Below are 18,080 nucleotides of genomic sequence, written 5' to 3' on the forward strand. Positions count from 1 at the left end.
ATTAAAAATTCTAGAACGCACTGCTGCAAGAGAAACACTTATTTTCAATTTCTTCTACATTATTTATAGTGATTTAAAATTTTTTAACGGTCGTCCATTTAAATTTCATATTTAGAGCAGTTATAAAATCATTTGATGCTAATTTCCAGCTTATAAAGCAATTATCAAAAAATTATTTTTAAATTAGAAATGTTTTCCATAATTTAACATACTAATAATATTTATTATTTACTATGTGAAATGAAATATTTTTTTTAAAAAAACAAGCCCAATTAATATATACATTGAGAAATAAAAAAATATGTTTTGGCAAGAGCGAATGTATGTTGGCTTTTAATCGGTTTCATTTTTTTTTTAAATTTACATTTTTAGACATTAAAATAGAAATTTCATATTAAAGAGGATTTTGAAAAATGAAATAGAAAGAAAAAAAAAACATAAAGAAAATTAAATTGTAAGAGAATAAAATAGTAAGTAGAAAATAAATAGTAAGTATTATTTATTTTTATCTTATTCAGTTCATTTTTTTAAAAAACAGGCCAGTGCTATTCATCCTCTAAAACTATAGAGGTTGAAATCCGCTGCCATTATTTCTCTAACGTATAGAACCAAACTTTAACTTAAGTCACTCAGTTAACTGTTATTTTAGTTCTGAAGGCATTAAAATATTCTGCTATCATCCGGAACACACAATTCCATAAAATTTCAAAACTTTAACGTATTGAGAAATTACTGGGAAATTAATTTCAAATTTTTATCTTTAAGAATATGAAACAAGTCAAAATAAAGAAAAGCGGGTGAAAAAAATATGCTTGCAACGAAATTGTAAGGGATTTTTGTTTGATGTTTGCATCCAAAGTAATTGGATGTTTTATGTCATAGCGTAGAATATGTGAATATGAATGTTATTCCACAATATTCGTATGCAATTTAAAACGCTGTGAATTTATCTCATATTCACCAGATGATCAGATATACTTCAGCCATATAAAACAAAATCCCAAATTCGTAAAAGAATCCGATAAAAATAAACAGTTACTAGGGGAGACATTCTATGCTCGTGGAGTTATCTCCCCCAAAAAGTATTAGTACAAAATATAATCAATAGGAGTCGTTTATATAAGCAAATGAGAAAATAGGCAAAAAATATGACAAAAAATATTTTTTCTAAGACAGAAGTTGTACAATACCAACGATAACATAATGAAGGATGTACCTGTATCTCTTGGGGGAATCATATTTTTGAATTTTAAGTCGAAGGCTGTGGTCGATACACGCTTAATTTGAAAATACCTAAGACAGTTCAAATCAGCCAATCGATAGGATCATGGAAACTTGTTGTTCTTGATAATGGTACTGCCTTCCCCAGAAGTCTCCATCATAAAGTATTTTATTGGATTCGTAAAACCTGTTGCCTTGTTTTCAAGAAATGTGTAAGTCAACTAACTGACTCTCCGACCCGCCACGAAGGCACACGGATTTCAACAATAGGGCTGAATGACAGGACCGCCGCAACAGCAACACTGGCGGGAACTGTGGTTGAGTCCTAAGGGCCATCACCGACCACAGTACAACCCTCCCCCAAGGAGGTACGTCCCATCAAAGATAGGAGGAGTCAGATCCACCCCCCCCCCTATTTGTGTACCCACCAGGGTGGCGAGATCTGTACCATGTCGGAAGCATCTCATCCTCATTTCGAGGTGCCCCCCGGGGGTTCAAGAAATGTGTAAAGTGAAATCCTTTTCCTTTCAAAACGGGAATTAACATTTTTTTTTTTTTTTTTTTAGATTCTACTTTTGATATTCCTAAAGACAGATCACACAATTGAATTATTCGTGACATATAGTATCATAAATATAACAGTTTAGTTTTAGTAATTCTACATAGTCATAATTTATAGCTCGACTTGCATATGATTTTTTGTATTAATTTTTAAAGTTGAAAATAAGAGGGGGAATATCATGCTTGGAGTGATTACTCAGTAAATCGCTTTAAGTCGAATAATTTTTCGATTCTTATGATTTTTTGAAATATTTGCGAACCTAATAATCATCCGATATATAAAGAATAATACTTGAGAGAGTAATAACGAGTTATACTTGATGGGGAAATAAATGCCTATAAATAACAGTCGAGTTTGTGTATCTTGGATGTAGCTGTTTTTTTCAGCACTATCTGTGTGAGGATTTCCTGTATTAGGTTTTAGATCTGATCAACAGGCAATCGCCTTCCTGAAACACCCTAATAAAAGTGGCATCCCCTTCCCTTCGCATACAATTACGAACTATAGGCTGATCACCAAAAATGCTCATATTTTTATTTTTTATTGTCCAGCGCAGGAAGTATTTTTACTTTGTAAAAAGAAAAACGAATAAGCATTAAGCTTTTGCGCAACCGACTAAAGCCGACGAACTGACTCAGAGTTACAATTTTAGTAAAAAGATTATATGCCAAATAAAAATTATATGATTTGCTTCTGGTTATATTAACGTCCCGTTTGAAACAACACTAGGGCTATTTTGGGAAGGACCTCGTAATTTTGAACTACGGTCAGATGACGAGGACGACACCTGAGCTGGCAACCCCCTCTCCACGCCATACCACACCAGTGGAAGGACGTTTGGTCATGACGGATTTAACGTGCAACAGACCCCCTTACACGACGGTTCTTCGGTGGAATCGGGTCTCGAACCTGAAACCCTCCGGTTCCGAAGCCGAGACTTTACCACCAGGTCACCCTGGCTCCAACAATTAGTTGAATCGATGCGTTTATGAGTTATCATTTATGCCCGCGAAATTTTAGAGAGACAATAATGGTTTTAGTTCAAAATTTGAAAGGAATTTATATTTTAGATACTGACACTTTGTACTGAATTTCATTTATCCAAAGCGCTGCTTTTTTTTAACTATCACGTTTATTTGCATGAGGAAATATTCATCGATAGATGATTAATATCTTGACATATTTCATTCAAAATTTGAAAAGGGTGAACAATTTAGAAAGTGATATTGTAGATCACATTTTATCTATACTTTACGTTTTCAGTTATTGATTTATTTGCACACTCCTACGTGCAAACTTCCCGTTAATAGATTTCTTTCAAAATTTGATATATATCTATTACATTTGTTGCAAAAATTACTTACAAAATTTCATTTGCCTAGCTCTCAGTGGTTTTCAGTTATCATGTTCATAGATTGACAATTATAATTCCAAAAATGCGTTTTTCAGGTTCAAGGAAATCTGAAATGAGGAGATTGGTCAAAGTCTTGAATTGTTTGGTGATTATAATAATTCCTTCTTTGTATATTTCTTGTACAAAAATTTTAAAAAAATATATTGAAAGAACACATTGTCTATAGTGAATAACCTAGAATTAAAAATATTTTAAAATTTGATAATTTTTCCTATTTCTTTTAATGTTTTTAAAAATGTTTTTGAATGTAATAATTATCCAATATTATGCACGCAAAAAGCTGAAAAACATTTCCAAATGACCCCGTTAAACTCCTGCATTTTGGTACTGCACCTATCTTAAGTAAATTATCAATAAGTAGGTAAAAAAATAGAAGACGAAATATTCCATCAGAGATGAGAGGAAAAGTAAAATGAGACGTGACTCCTGGATATTAGATTAAGGAAAGAAGAATTTCGCTAAACCAGCTTGCCTCTAAAAAATTTCACAGCTGACCTGGATCAAGTAAATTAGATCTATTTCCAGATAATCTCAAAAATTTCTCGCCTTTTTCTTCAATTAACAATTCCGTATCACAATTTAAGATCAAACAATTCCAAGGATTTTGCATGATTCCTTTTGAACAAATAATTCTTATCAGAAACGGTTATATGAACAGATGTGGTTAGTAATCTTTTCATTAAACTCGAATTATGATGTAGTTTTAATAAAACTTGCAAGAAAGGATCAAAAGCATTGGGACATAAAAAATTCCTTCTAGGTAGTTCTGTATTTTGTAAAAGAAAAATGGTAAAAAATATTTTAAAATTTGTCGTTCTATTGCTGGAAGTCGTTTCATTCCTGGTAAATAACTCAATGTGCATGCCAGTTGTGAATCTAAAGAAATCTCAAATATTTGGACGAACCATCGAATTCGAGGGATACAGAGTTAACGAATATCTTGGGATACGATATGCTCAACCACCTGTTGGATCACTCCGTTTCCAGAGAACGAAAAAACTTCGCTTCGTTCCAAGTCAGTTCAAAGCTCTCAACATACCCCCCGCTTGTCTCCAGTATTCAGAAAGCCCATATCCCTGGTATGTGAATGGATCGTACAAGAGCGAGGACTGTCTGTTTCTGAATATATGGACACCTGTTGATGCAAGTCCTTCAAATCAAAAAGCGGTATTGTTTTGGATACATGGTGGCGGATTCAGATTTGGTTCGATACAAGATCAATTGTACAATGGTGTACCTTTAGCTGGTATAGGAGATATAATCGTTGTGACTGTCAACTATCGGCTTGGTGCGTTCGGATTTTTAACAACAGGTACAAAGGAGGCACCTGGAAATGCAGGTAAATGTGCTGATGGAAAAAATTTTATTTTTCTTTCTAGATTATTAAAACTGTATTTTTATTCAATCAGAGTTTGGGTGGATGCTGGCTGGTACAGTTTTAATTTGTTACAAGATCAATGGTACTCGAGTCTGGCACAGCTTGGCCAGCATTGGCCCTTGCGCCATAAAAAAAAATCAATGGTATTAAGGAGTAGTGTTAGAGAGTATAGGAGATATAACCATTGTGACCGTAGCTATCGGTTCATGTCATTATGTTTCTAATGTTACTAACTTAAATGTCAGGTATTTTTTTAAATTTTGACTATTTTGAAAATTATTATTTTTTGCTTATATATTTCATTGATGCAGGGAAATTCAAATTGTTTTTTTTTTTTTTGACATTTTATCCGATATTTAATCTTGTAATTTTCTCCTATCATTAAAAGCAAATTAATAATGATTGTGTTTAATATCTATGTTGTTTACTTGAGGAATAAAGGTCAATCCAGTGTTGCGAAAGTTAGTAGATAAATGAACCGGGCAACTACATTTTTAATAGCTTTATCATTGAACTTGATTCCATTTGGAATATTTACACGATTCTAATGCTTATCACAATTTTAAAGGTGAAAGGTAATTTTTGTAAGAATCATGGACATCAAAATTAAGCATAAGAGATTTTATTCAAATTAAATCCATCTTGTTTTCCCGTCGAATTAGATGGTCACCAGAATCGGCAAATTTTATTAAAAAAATCGATGGTATTCAACACTTTTGTAATAACTTCTTATCTTATCTCATTTGGTTTCCATAATATTATCCCTAAATTCTAAAATTAGGAGATATCAATGATGATAATATTTTTAGAATAATAAGAAATTATGAATTATGCAATAAGTTTTTTTCTCAACAACTACAGTTTTTTAATTATGGTATCGGCCACAGATTATTTTGCATACGTAAGTAAACAGTTCAAACTACATTTCTACACAATAATTTTAAATCAGTTGGGGGATACAAAACTAAAACTAATCGATTCGATTTTCGAATAAAATTCATGAAATGAAATTTAAATATATTTCCAACGTTAGGGAGGAAATACACTCGTCTAATTACCGTGCATGGAGAAAGATGACTTTAAAACTGATATAATCAATATTCTTTAATAATTTGATTTTTTTTTACGGTTCAAAACGTTTTGACTACGGTAGAATCATAGTGTTATGACCCACACCGAATGTCTTTGCTGCCTAATAAACACGTCAGAATTTCAACAACATTTTCAATAAACATTTTGTGGATTAAATTTTTAAATGTCTGATTATATATAACTGGCGCTTTTCGTTACTAACTAATCATTTCAGTTAAATCTCTTATGCATAACTTAATATTCGCACTTCCCTTAACGAAGTATTTTTGAACTTTGACAGACATTAAAGCCTTGTTTCCTTAATAAGTTTACATCTTTAATGCTTTATGTGCGGATTGCATCATATTAACAATAAAAGTTAAAGTATCCCGGTAATCTGTCTTTAAATTGCTAGTTGCTTTTTCTGGTAATGTGGTAATGTGACCTTCAGATTTCTCATGTAAACTGCTGAGATAATTATCATAATCTTTCTTCCTCATATTTCGACAATGAAAGAAAATATTGCTATTAAATATATGATGAAACAATGAAAATAAGTTGAATTTCATTACAACATTGTAATTTAGTGTTGAAAATTATGCAAAAAAAAAATCTTTGAAATTCAGAAAAATATTGTACGACAACTAAATGACTATCATTTAAAAGTATATATATATATATATTAATTTTGAATTTCAAAATGGCATAAGAATCAATTTAATATAATAATATTGCCGCATAATGAACTACTGATATCAATTCCTGTGGCTTGGTTGGCAAGACACGAGACTGTAGACCTTCACGACCCAGGTTCGAATACCAGCCAAGTCAGTTTTATCCAAAGACTGGAATTTTAATTTAAAATGTTATTTATTATTTCTCTAGTTTCTAGTTGATTCTAGATCTTTCTTTAAATGTTCTATCTGGATGTTTCTCGAACATTCTGAGAGTGTATATAAAGTCAAGTGTCACCAGTTGTGATCGAGTTATCGGTCCTGTACGCTTGAGAGTTACTTTGCTTGAATAAATCTGATTACTTGTTCAACCTAACAGCCTTGTTATTTCCAATCTTCGTGACAAGTTTGGTGGAGGTGCCGGGTACTTATTCCTGCAACCGTGGACGATAGCGAAAACCTACGGAGGAGCCTTCGATTGAGAGGATTATCTCCCGAATTTGGATTTTACTCTCCAGAAAGCAGAAAAAGGACAAAAATGTCGGTAGAAGCCAAGCCCATAGTAGTGACTGTTCCTACGCCCCAACAACTGAGGAGCCCATCGACATTCTCCGGAACGCCTGGAGAGGACCCTCTTAAATGGCTAAAGGAGTATGATCGAGTTGCCCATTTCAACAAGTGGGATGACATGGTGTGTCTCGCCAATGTATATTTCTTCCTAGATGGCACTGCTAAGCAGTGGTTTGAAAACAACGAAGACAACTTGAATTCCTGGGAAGCGTTTAAAAATGGATTACTAGGACTTTTTGGTGACCGTCAAAAACACACCAAGAAAGCAGAAGAACAACTTAAATACAGAGCCCAGCGCCCAGGGGAGAGTACGCAGTCCTATATTCAGAGCGTATTAGGTCTCTGCCTAGAGGTTAATCCATCGATGTCTGACTGCGAAAAAGTGTCACACCTAATGAAAGGTATTGCCGAAGACATTTATCAGGCCCTTTTAATGAAAGAAATCACCACTATAGCTGATTTCACAAAATGGTGCAACTATATAGAGGATATGAAGCAAAAGAGAGTAAAACGACAGAGATTTGAGAGGCTACCAAACGTCGTACCTGTAGCATCCATGGAGGACGAGCCAGATTTGACGTCCCTCATTCGCAGAATAGTGCAGGAGGAAGTTCAGCGGTTGGTTACCGAACTTAAAGCACCTTCGGAACCATATTCCCAGTCGTTAGAGGACCTGGTGCAAGACGAAGTCGTAAAAGCTTTGGCACCGGTTTCAGCAAAACCAATCGAACCTCGACCAAGACCATCTTATGCAGCTGTGGCCAGACGAACCAGAGCCCCTGCTCAGAGGTTGCCCGTACAGTCAAGAAAAACTGATATTTGGAGAACTGCCGACAATAGACCAGTTTGTTTCCACTGTGGCCGTCCAGGACATGTTGTGCGCTATTGCAGAGAACGGAAAGCTGTATTTGACAATTATCGACGCCGCCAACAGAACTTCGAAACTGACGCTGAAGAAGAAGAATACCGCCGACCAAATACCATCCGCCGTTCCACACCCAGTCCATCTAGAGGCCGATCCCCTACACGCCGTTTCAGATCACCGTCACCGTATCGTCGATCCAGTCAGTCGCCAAGCCGCAGAAATGAGGAAAACTGAACGGAGCGACCTTCCTAGGAGGTGAGGCCGCATGCAACGGAAATCCTCCATCGGCCGCCAAGATGACGGGAAATCAACTGGACGTCATTATAGATAAGAAACCTATACGTGCTCTAGTCGATTCTGGAGCCTCATTTTCGATCATTTCCGATAAGTATCGACGGTCGTTAAAGAAGGTTTTGTTTTCTGACACCAAAAACCTTGTACTGAAAGTCGCTGATGGAAGTTTCATCCGACCGATCGGAAAATGTATCCTGCGTGTTCGGATAAACAGCCGAGAACTGCCGTTTGAATTTATTGTTGTGCCGCATTGTAGTCACGAAATAATCCTTGGATGGGACTTTTTAAAAGCCTCGCAAGCCGTGATCGACTGTGGTCAAAGTGAACTATACGTAGAAGACATTTGCCAAGACGTTGCCACACCAGACACATGGAAATTGTATGCCACAAAAGACTACACACTTAAACCCCATTCTGTGACAAAGGTAGCAGTATCAGGATACCATGTTCAAGGAGACCTAAACGTAGTCATTGATGGTAATAAGCAGCTGCTCTTTGAGAGAAACATCGCCGTGCCATCCATGGTGTCCTTATACCATAACAGGAAAAGTGAAATTTGGGTTGCCAACTTGCAGTCCACGAACAGAGTAATCCCTAGAGGAATGTGCATAGGCCAAGCCGAACCACTGGATGGGGGACATTTATGTGTAATTTCTAGCAAATCAGATGACATCGATGCACAGCAAGAGACGCCAAACGTCGAAATGGATTGTTCACCGATGTTGTCACCAGAGTTGAACAATGAACAGAAAAACAAACTAGCTAAACTGCTACGACGTTTTACGGCAATCTTCACCAAGACTGACAAGCAGACAGCTGCACGGACGAATGTGAGACACCGGATTCACACGGGTGATCATACTCCAATCAGCCAACGAGCCTACCGAGTCTCATCGACCGAAAGACGCATCATTCGTGAAGAAGTTCAAAAGATGCTCGATAACGATATCGTCCAGCCGTCTGAAAGTCCCTGGTCTTCACCCGTTGTACTCGTGAGGAAAAAAGATGGAAGCTGGCGTTTTTGCGTTGATTATCGCAAGCTCAATGCGATCACGAAGAAAGATGTGTATCCTCTTCCTCGTATCGATGATACATTAGACTGTCTGAAGGGAGCCAAGTTCTTTTCTTCCATGGACCTTCGCTCCGGATACTGGCAGATAGAAGTAGACGAGGCTGATCGTGAAAAGACGGCATTTATAACACCCGAAGGATTATACGAGTTTAAAGTCATGCCGTTCGGACTTTGTAATGCCCCCGCGACATTCGAGAGAATGATGGACAATTTGTTGCGCCATTTCAAATGGATTATGTGTCTCTGTTATCTAGACGATATAATAGTGTTCTCGGAAACTTTTGATGACCATCTCACTCGATTAAGACTTGTTTTAAAAGCCTTCAAGATGCTGGTCTTAAACTCAACCCGAAGAAGTGTCTTTTCGCGGCCAGAGAAGTAAAAATACTGGGCCATCTTGTATCTAGTAGTGGCGTTCGTCCCTGATCCTGACAAAGTGAAAGCCGTTAGCAATTTTCCTACCCCCAAAAACGCACATGATATACGGAGTTTTCTTGGCCTTTGCTCATACTTCCGGCGATTTATCAAGAACTTTTGTTATCTCGCTGAACCCTTGCAGATGCTGCTAAAAGGTGGTGCGGAGTTTCATTGGGGTCATGAAGAAATGAAAGCTTTTAACAGTCTGAAGAAAGCGCTTACGTCTGATCCTGTATTAGGAATGTACGACGAAAATGCCCCTACAGAAATTCATACGGATGCCAGTGGTTATGGTATTGGAGCTGTCTTGGTGCAAATCCAAAATAAAGCTGAAAAAGTAATCGCATACGCCTCCAGAACTTTGACAAAAGCCGAAAGAAATTATTCCACTACCGAACGGGAATGCCTCGCCATTGTGTGGGCAATCAACAAATTTAGGCCATATATATTCGGAAAACATTTTACAGTTAAAACCGACCATCATTCGTTGTGCTGGCTTATGAGTTTAAAGGATCCTTCAGGAAGGCTTGCAAGATGGGCCCTTCGACTTCAAGAACATGATTTTTCCATTCAATATAAAACCGGTAAGAAGCATAGGGATGCCGACACTCTCTCGAGAAATCCAGTGGAAGATGAGACTCATACAACAGACAAATCCCTAGCCGTTACCACGAGTATGAACCTTGCAATAGAACAGAAAAAAGATCCAGACCTTGTAAAAATTAACATTGACAACAACAGCCGATCCATAGAAAAGAAAGGATTTGAATTAATTGACGGGGTTCTATACAGAAAGAATTTGATCCAGCTGGACAAAAATGGCTACCAGTCATTCCGAAACATCTACGAGTCGACATACTTCGACACTTCCATGACGCTCCTACGGCAGGCCACCTTGGTTCGCAAAAACTTACGACCGAATCCGCAAAAGATTTTGGTGGCCAGGGATGTACCGAAATGTTGTCCGATATGTCATGCATTGTCGGGATTGCCAAAGACGAAAACCTATTCCTCAACGACCACCTGGACGATTAGTTTCCATCCCTCCAGCTATAGCACCTTTCCATCGCATTGGGGTTGATCTCCTCGGAAGATTTCCAAAATCTGGTCGGGGAAACAAATGGATCATAGTCTGCACAGATTATTTGACACGATATGCCATAACAAAAGCCTTGCCGACCGCCGAAGTCGAAGAAGTAGCAAAGTTCTTGCTCGAAGAAATTATTCTAAAGCATGGAGCTCCACGAGTAATTATTTCGGATCGGGGAGCCGTTTTCCGAGCAAGACTTGTTTCCACCCTTGTTGACCTGTGCAATATCGATCATCGTTTCACGACGGCGTATCACCCTCAAACAAATGGACTGACAGAACGCTTTAATAAAACTTTGACCGACATGCTGTCCATGTATGTGGATACAGAGCAGAAAAATTGGGACGAAATTTTACCGTTTGTGTCCTTTGCTTATAATACCGCTAAACAGGAGACGACAGGTTTTACGCCTTTCTTTTTACTTCATGGACGCGACGCCGAAACGACGTTAGATACAATGTTGCCATTCTCTCCCAATGATGCATATGATGATTACGTCGCTAAGATGGTTGCCAGGGCTGAAGAATCAAGACAGTTAGCCCGAGTGCGAACCCTGAGTGCCCAAGATAAAGACCGTCGACGTTACAACGCCAAACACCGAATGGTATCTTATGCTCCTGGAGATCTCGTATGGATTTATACTCCAGTCCGAAAAGTTGGACTCTCCGAGAAGCTCTTAAGGAGGTACTTTGGGCCTTACCAGGTTTTACGCCGTTTATCAGACGTAACATACGAGGTGCAAGATTTTGACCCTGAATCCCGAAGAAGACGACCAAGAGACGTTGTCCATGTACTGCGAATGAAACCGTACCATGATCCCGACAAGCAAATTGAAATTGAGGACAGTCAAAATGAAAATGTCGTACCTGCCGAAAATCAAGAAATTTACAAGGGTCCCATGACACGTTCCAGAGTAAAAGCCCTTAACCTGATTGACAGCGGGGCGCTGTCTTTCTTTGGAGGGGAGTAATGCCGCATAATGAACTACTGATATCAATTCCTGTGGCTTGGTTGGCAAGACACGAGACTGTAGACCTTCACGACCCAGGTTCGAATACCAGCCAAGTCAGTTTTATCCAAAGACTGGAATTTTAATTTAAAATGTTATTTATTATTTCTCTAGTTTCTAGTTGATTCTAGATCTTTCTTTAAATGTTCTATCTGGATGTTTCTCGAACATTCTGAGAGTGTATATAAAGTCAAGTGTCACCAGTTGTGATCGAGTTATCGGTCTGTACGCTTGAGAGTTACTTTGCTTGAATAAATCTGATTACTTGTTCAACCTAACAGCCTTGTTATTTCCAATCTTCGTGACAATATTTTCTGAAGTTATTATGAGAAAATTTTAAAGTCTAGCTCATATTTTAATGAATATAAATTTCCAAAAAATCTCTCGGAGATGTGTACTTTTTTTCATCCAAAATCATCACGAGAAAATGACAAAATGTCTTTTATTTTTCGATAAATTCCCCAAAAATTACTCGGAGGTACTATTATATTTCCTCTTTTAAAGTTATCCCTAAAAAATGCTAAAATCTTACATAATTTATAATTAATTTAAATTAAATTAATTGCTAAGATTATATTTCCATCCCCCAAAGTATGTGTGTACCTAATTTAAAACCTCTAGGTCAAATGGCTTAGCCTGCAGTGCGCCAAAAGACAGAAAGACACATATACATTTTTATTAAAAGTAGAGAATTTTAAGACCCAATCCCCAATCGTGTAACATCGAAGCCCTGTTCCCTTCATCAGTAGCAGAGGGAAATTAATATATCGTTTTTTTTTTTCAATCAACCTTTTTTCTTATTTAGTATAGTTGTTAGGTTTGTTCGTTATCTTGATATATATATAAAAGAAAAACTTATCTGATTTAAATTTAAAAAGCCTGAGAAATATCAGATCAGATAAAGATTGTATCGAAGTTAATATAATCCAAATATAAAACGGTCCTTGAAAAAGCATTTGAAACATTTAAATATTAACAATCAAGAGGAAATTGTATTATATAAAAGATACGCAGAAAATATGCGGAAAATATTTGAACTGAATTTAAAAGAAGAATTAAAGGTATAAAATTCTATTAAATGATAAAAAAAATTTCTTTGTTCACTTTTCTCCTAAAATATTGAAACAGCACGATATCAAAAACAAGTTGAAATAATCGATATTCAGTCATTTTCTGACTTGTAGGCAAACTTCAACTAAGCCAAAGCTTGAAATTTATGAATGTTTACAAGTCAGATTTGGAAGCATTCGAAAATTAGATATGGGATTATGCTCATATTTGCTATCTTTTATCGGTACAAGAAGGTGAACTCTTACGAAAGGATATAAGTTTTATGTCGGATTGTTTGTGTTCATCTAGGGTCAAATTATAAATTCAGTCACTGCGAGCAAGATATCTGGAAGATAGAAACAGTGACAAAAAAGATGGACAGATGGTAACAGCGACAAAATATTAAATTGTCATTGACTTTCCATCTTAAATATTATGATTTATTTCTGAATACTTTTAATTTTTAAATCATAAATCTCAGAGACAGCATGAGTGTGTGTAAAAGATGTTTTGAAGAAACAAACAGATAGTTCTTTAACAATTTTTATTTTTCACGATTTAAAGAATTAATTCAATTTTTATCTTTTGTAAATATTTTTTAGTCCAAAACATGTCGAGTACAGGGAAACATATGAAAAGGAAGACAGGCAGCAAGAAAGAGAGAGCGTGTGAAAGTATTCGGAACTTATATAGTTTCAGAAAAGAATTTGTTGATACAGCGCTTCAATTCTATGAGAAAATCAGAAGCCCGCGTAGCTCAGACGTTAAAGTAACAATGAGATCAGAGTTCGCGTGATTAAGAAATTATTTGAAGCTTCAATACAATTTCTTTCTTGGTAAAAAAGCAGTCGGAGAATTCTTATGATATGTTTTATTCTTTTGTAACTGTTATGAAAAATGCTTCAATATCAGATTATTTTCAAAAGTATTTCGCTAAATTCATGACCAGGCAATGATGAAGAGCGAAAAGGAAGCACAAAAGCGAAAAGAAAAAGGATTTAGAAACATATTCCAAGTTTATATAGCTTCGACAAAGATTTTTCTCTAAATTACAGCTGGGTTAGCATTTATTTTATGCGCGTGTAGTGAAAAGAGAAGAAAGGAAACTTCCTGCAACTCAGAAGTTAAAGGGAAGCTTGAATTTAAATAACTAGAAAATAATTCATTTTAATGAATGCAGGTATGATGAAATTATTACTATATATACAGAATGCAACATGTTTTCTTCATCCAGTATTTCTGTAAACATGTATTTCTGTTTACAAAAATCTTTCAAATAAATTGCATTCCTATAATGATTAATTAGTCAATAAAAGGTCAGTTTTACAAAAATTGTAAAATTGAGCTTTGATATAATCTCTCGTTATCTATATTTATATTTAGTAAAAGTTTGTCTACATGCTAGCGAATATGAGACAAAATAAAACTTTCACTTCTGAAGAACAAAAAAATTCGCAGTATTTCACCTTTAAGTTGGAAAAGTTGGATTTTCCACATAACCCCTAAGTTTACCTGAGTTGGGTGTAAAACCTGCGATAGGGGGCACGGGATGGAAATGGGGGTTCCATCCCATAACGCCAAGTATTCCCGAGTCACCGCAGCCTTCGGTACAGATGAGGCCGCGGTGGCCTGGTGGTAAGGTCTCAGTTTCGGAACAGGAGGGTTTTAGGTTCGTGACCCGATTCCACCGAAAGAACCCTCGTGTAAGAGGGTCAGTTGCACGTTACATCCGTCATGACCAAACGTCCTCCCGCTAGTGTGGTGTGGAGAGGGGGGTGCCAGATCAAGTGCCGTCCTCGTCATTTGACCATGGTTCAGAATTACGAGGTCCGTCCCAAAATAGCCCTAGTGTTTCTTCAAACGGGACATTAATATAACCAAACCACACTTTCGGTACAGATTTATTGTATAAATTCAAAGTATTACAATCATTGCTCAAAACAAGGGCATTACTTAATTACATGTATTTACTGCATGGATATTAGTTTTATTGAGCAAGAGCACTTTATTATTTTTAGAAAATATAAAAACAAAGTATTAAGACAAAGGCGGGCAGTGAAGGAGGAGGAAGGCCCGCCCGGCTGTTGCGCTACTAACCTGTGGATGGATGAATGTCTGTGTTTATTTGGAGTAATATGATGTAAATTTATTATTGTTAAATTAATTGTTAATGAATCTGTATTTCAGCGTCCTGTGTGGAAAAATGGTATTTTTACATTTATTTAAAGCTATAATAGTTAAGTATAGTAATTTTAAATCCTTTCTTTGACGAGATGGTACAAATTGGATCAATATTCACAGTAGTTGAGAAAAATCCATGGATGTTGAAAATTCCATACGGAATACATCAGTTGAGATGAATAAAAACACTACAAACAACATAAACATATTTAAAAAATTAAAGCATTAAGAAGTTAGTTAAAACATAAAATATTTATTAAAAGTTGAAAATATCCAATAAAACTTAGTCGTTAAGTATCCAAAACCGGGAGCTCGCCAAGAACCAATGTTCAATGTGATCTTTAGTTCTATCAATTCAAATTGGCCTTCACTATTCTATTGTGGCGAATTGGTATGAATGAGGATAGAACCTGGGACCTTGTAGTTCGCAGTCCAGTAACATGACCACGATACAAAAGCAATTGCTCAGGTTGCGTAGTTGTTAACTGGCTTACAAGCTATTCACCACAGACTCTCCCTCCAGTGAGTCGGAGGTGAGACGAACGATATGGGCGTTGAGTGGTGATGTATTAGCTGTTGATTCTAATGCGCATATACCCATTTGAGTAGCGCCAAGCGTTGTGGTGAGCGTGTGTGGGTGAGTGGTTGCTGATGCTGTTGCTGCGTCAAGTGAGTCTGGCGACTTTTGAGTTGCTGTGGGTAGATGGCGCCACAATAGCTGTACGAAGGTTGAAGGTTCATCGTCCGAGATCACCAATGTGGTGGATTAGGATAAATGAGGATAGAATCTGGGACCTTGTGGTTCGCAGTCCAGTAGCATGACCACGATACAAAAGCAATTGCTCGGGTAGCATAGTTGTTAACTGGCTTATAAGCTATTCACCACACTATCCCAATTTTAAAATTGCTTAAACGATAGAGCACTTACAACGCCAATTATATACTTATACACTCAACGCCAGTTTATAGTGGTACTTATATTGATACACTCATTAATACTACCTTAATACTCAAAAGTAGGGTCATAGATTGTGTATCTAGTATGACATTGGAAGTTCTTTTCGATAAACGGAATATTACCTTGACACTCTTAGAGCTATCAGGAAAGCTCACATTGAAATTTACTGACGTACCTGGTTTTACTAAAAACTTTATAAGTGTCTTTACAATACATCAACAAACTAAATGCCGAATTATAATACTATTTTTGCAATAATTTTTTTCGAATCAAAGAAATTTTTTGTGACCATTCTTTAGTATTGTTGCAGTAAAATTACACACATTTTATAGGATTATGGGACATACTGGAGGGGCTCAAGTGGGTCAACCAAAACATCGGTTATTTCGGAGGTGACACCTCTAGAATTACCATAGCAGGTGAAAGCGCCGGATCTATTGCCGTGGGATACCTTTCCATTTCCCCACTTGCCACAGATCTCTTCAGCCAGATGATAATGGAAAGCGGATCACCTGCAGTACCGACGCAAGACACCAAACTTCTGAATATTGCATTCACAGAGCAAATAGCAATAAAAGTTGGATGCGCCACTAATCGCCAATCTGTCGTCAAATGTCTGAAAGGTAAGAAATATTGTATTCCCCTTTTCATTTCTTGTATAAAAATTTTTTCAGAGAGTTCAAATTTTACAAGTGTTGGAATTTCAATAGTGGCAGTTATATAATAATGGCCGATGCAAGATAGGTGCTAGCATGGAACTTTTATAGCACTTCCATTTCTCTTTAATATTTTCTTTTTATATATTTATGTACAAGAAAGTAAAGATATAATTCTGACTTACTGCCAATTTGACGTAAAACGTATGAAGCGATTCAATAAATCGAAAAAAAAAAATCTGTATTTGCAACTTTAAGGTAAATTTATTAAAGGATAATTTGAATTGAAATACAATCTGAGTCTCTTCAACTGGTTCTAGGAGTATTTGCATTGAAAAGAATATGGGAAAGAAATTAAATAGATAATTCTTTCAAAATAAGAATTTTCAGGCGTAATTCAGTACAGTCTTGTTAAAAACAGAAGGAAAAAAACAAACAAATCTTTTACCCTCTTTCTAGAAAGTTTAAGAAGTTTTAAAGATCATTTCTAGAGTAATGATGTCGCATTTCATATATATATGTATTAAAACCTATTTCTGAAACAATCTAAAATTAAAATTATTTCGGAATCAAATTAAAAAGCTAAAAAAAAGTAAAATACCGAAAAAGCACCATTGTATTTAGAAAGCCAAATGCAGCTACTACTAAAACATAGATGAATCTAGACTATTTATTAATAAATACCAAGTTAAAAGGTAAAATAGAATCAAAATTAAACCAAAGAAAATAAGAATCCGGCCTGAAGACTTTCTCAAAGGTCACCCTCAGGCGGGGATTCAAAATAAGGGTTTTTTTCTGTGAGGAATCAGACTTTAATCCAACAGTATGTGACCCGAAAATCCTCTGAAATTAAGGCCTAAGAGATAAGCAAAAATGCAATAAAATAAAATAAACTATATAACAACTTTCATAACCAATTATTAAAACAAAAAGGAAAGTACATACAAGCAGCAGGTAAAAAGCTTTTACAAAAAGTGTCTCATCTTGTTCATTCTTGTTTCTCGCACCTTATACTATTTCTTCTAACACCATTCAAGGCAAAAATAGGGATTGCAATACCGGACCAAAATTTCAATACCGGTATTCGGTATTTTTTAGATCTTAATACCGGGATAACGGTTTTAATACCGGTATTAGAAATTTTAGAAGAAGAAAGAAAACACAGGTGTTTCTTTGTTTTATTTGCCAGTTTTATAAGAGAGTGTAAATATCACAAAAAATAATATGCAACTTATAAATTATAACAGTATATAAAGAATTACAAAAAAGTAAAGGAACAACTTATTTATTTAAATCACAAAAAAAGTGTAAATATCACTATTCAATCTGTGGTACTATTACAAATTTTTGAAATGTGATCTTAAAAAACATAATGCATCGATTGTACTGTCATTAAGCCTGAAAAGTAATTTTGTGTAAAAATTACCAGCTGTCGAAAACGCTCTTTCGGCATCTACGCTAGTTGGTGGTACTGTTAGCAATACGCTATATACTTTTTCCAAGTATTTGCCTCTAAATCCCTCATCTTCAAATAAATCAATTTCTCGTCGGATGGTTTTGGATATAGCTGATTTCTGTATAGTATTTTGATTCCTTGA

At 36.0% G+C, this 18,080-nt stretch overlaps 1 protein-coding gene across 1 annotated transcript in view; it reads left to right on the forward strand.

The window, feature by feature from the left end:
* The first annotated feature begins 3,947 nt into the window (after positions 1-3,947).
* Positions 3,948-18,080, forward strand: part of LOC129988964 (acetylcholinesterase-1-like) — a 30,713-nt gene continuing 16,580 nt past the window's right edge. Inside the window, exons 1-2 of the mRNA XM_056097261.1 lie at positions 3,948-4,536; positions 16,159-16,449. Of these exons, the coding sequence (XP_055953236.1) occupies positions 3,984-4,536; positions 16,159-16,449 (844 nt within the window). The 5' untranslated portion in view covers positions 3,948-3,983. The remainder of the gene's footprint in view (positions 4,537-16,158; positions 16,450-18,080) is intronic.

The sequence above is a fragment of the Argiope bruennichi genome, chromosome 10 (assembly GCF_947563725.1).
Source record: "Argiope bruennichi chromosome 10, qqArgBrue1.1, whole genome shotgun sequence".
Taxonomy (NCBI): Eukaryota; Metazoa; Arthropoda; class Arachnida; order Araneae; family Araneidae; genus Argiope; species Argiope bruennichi.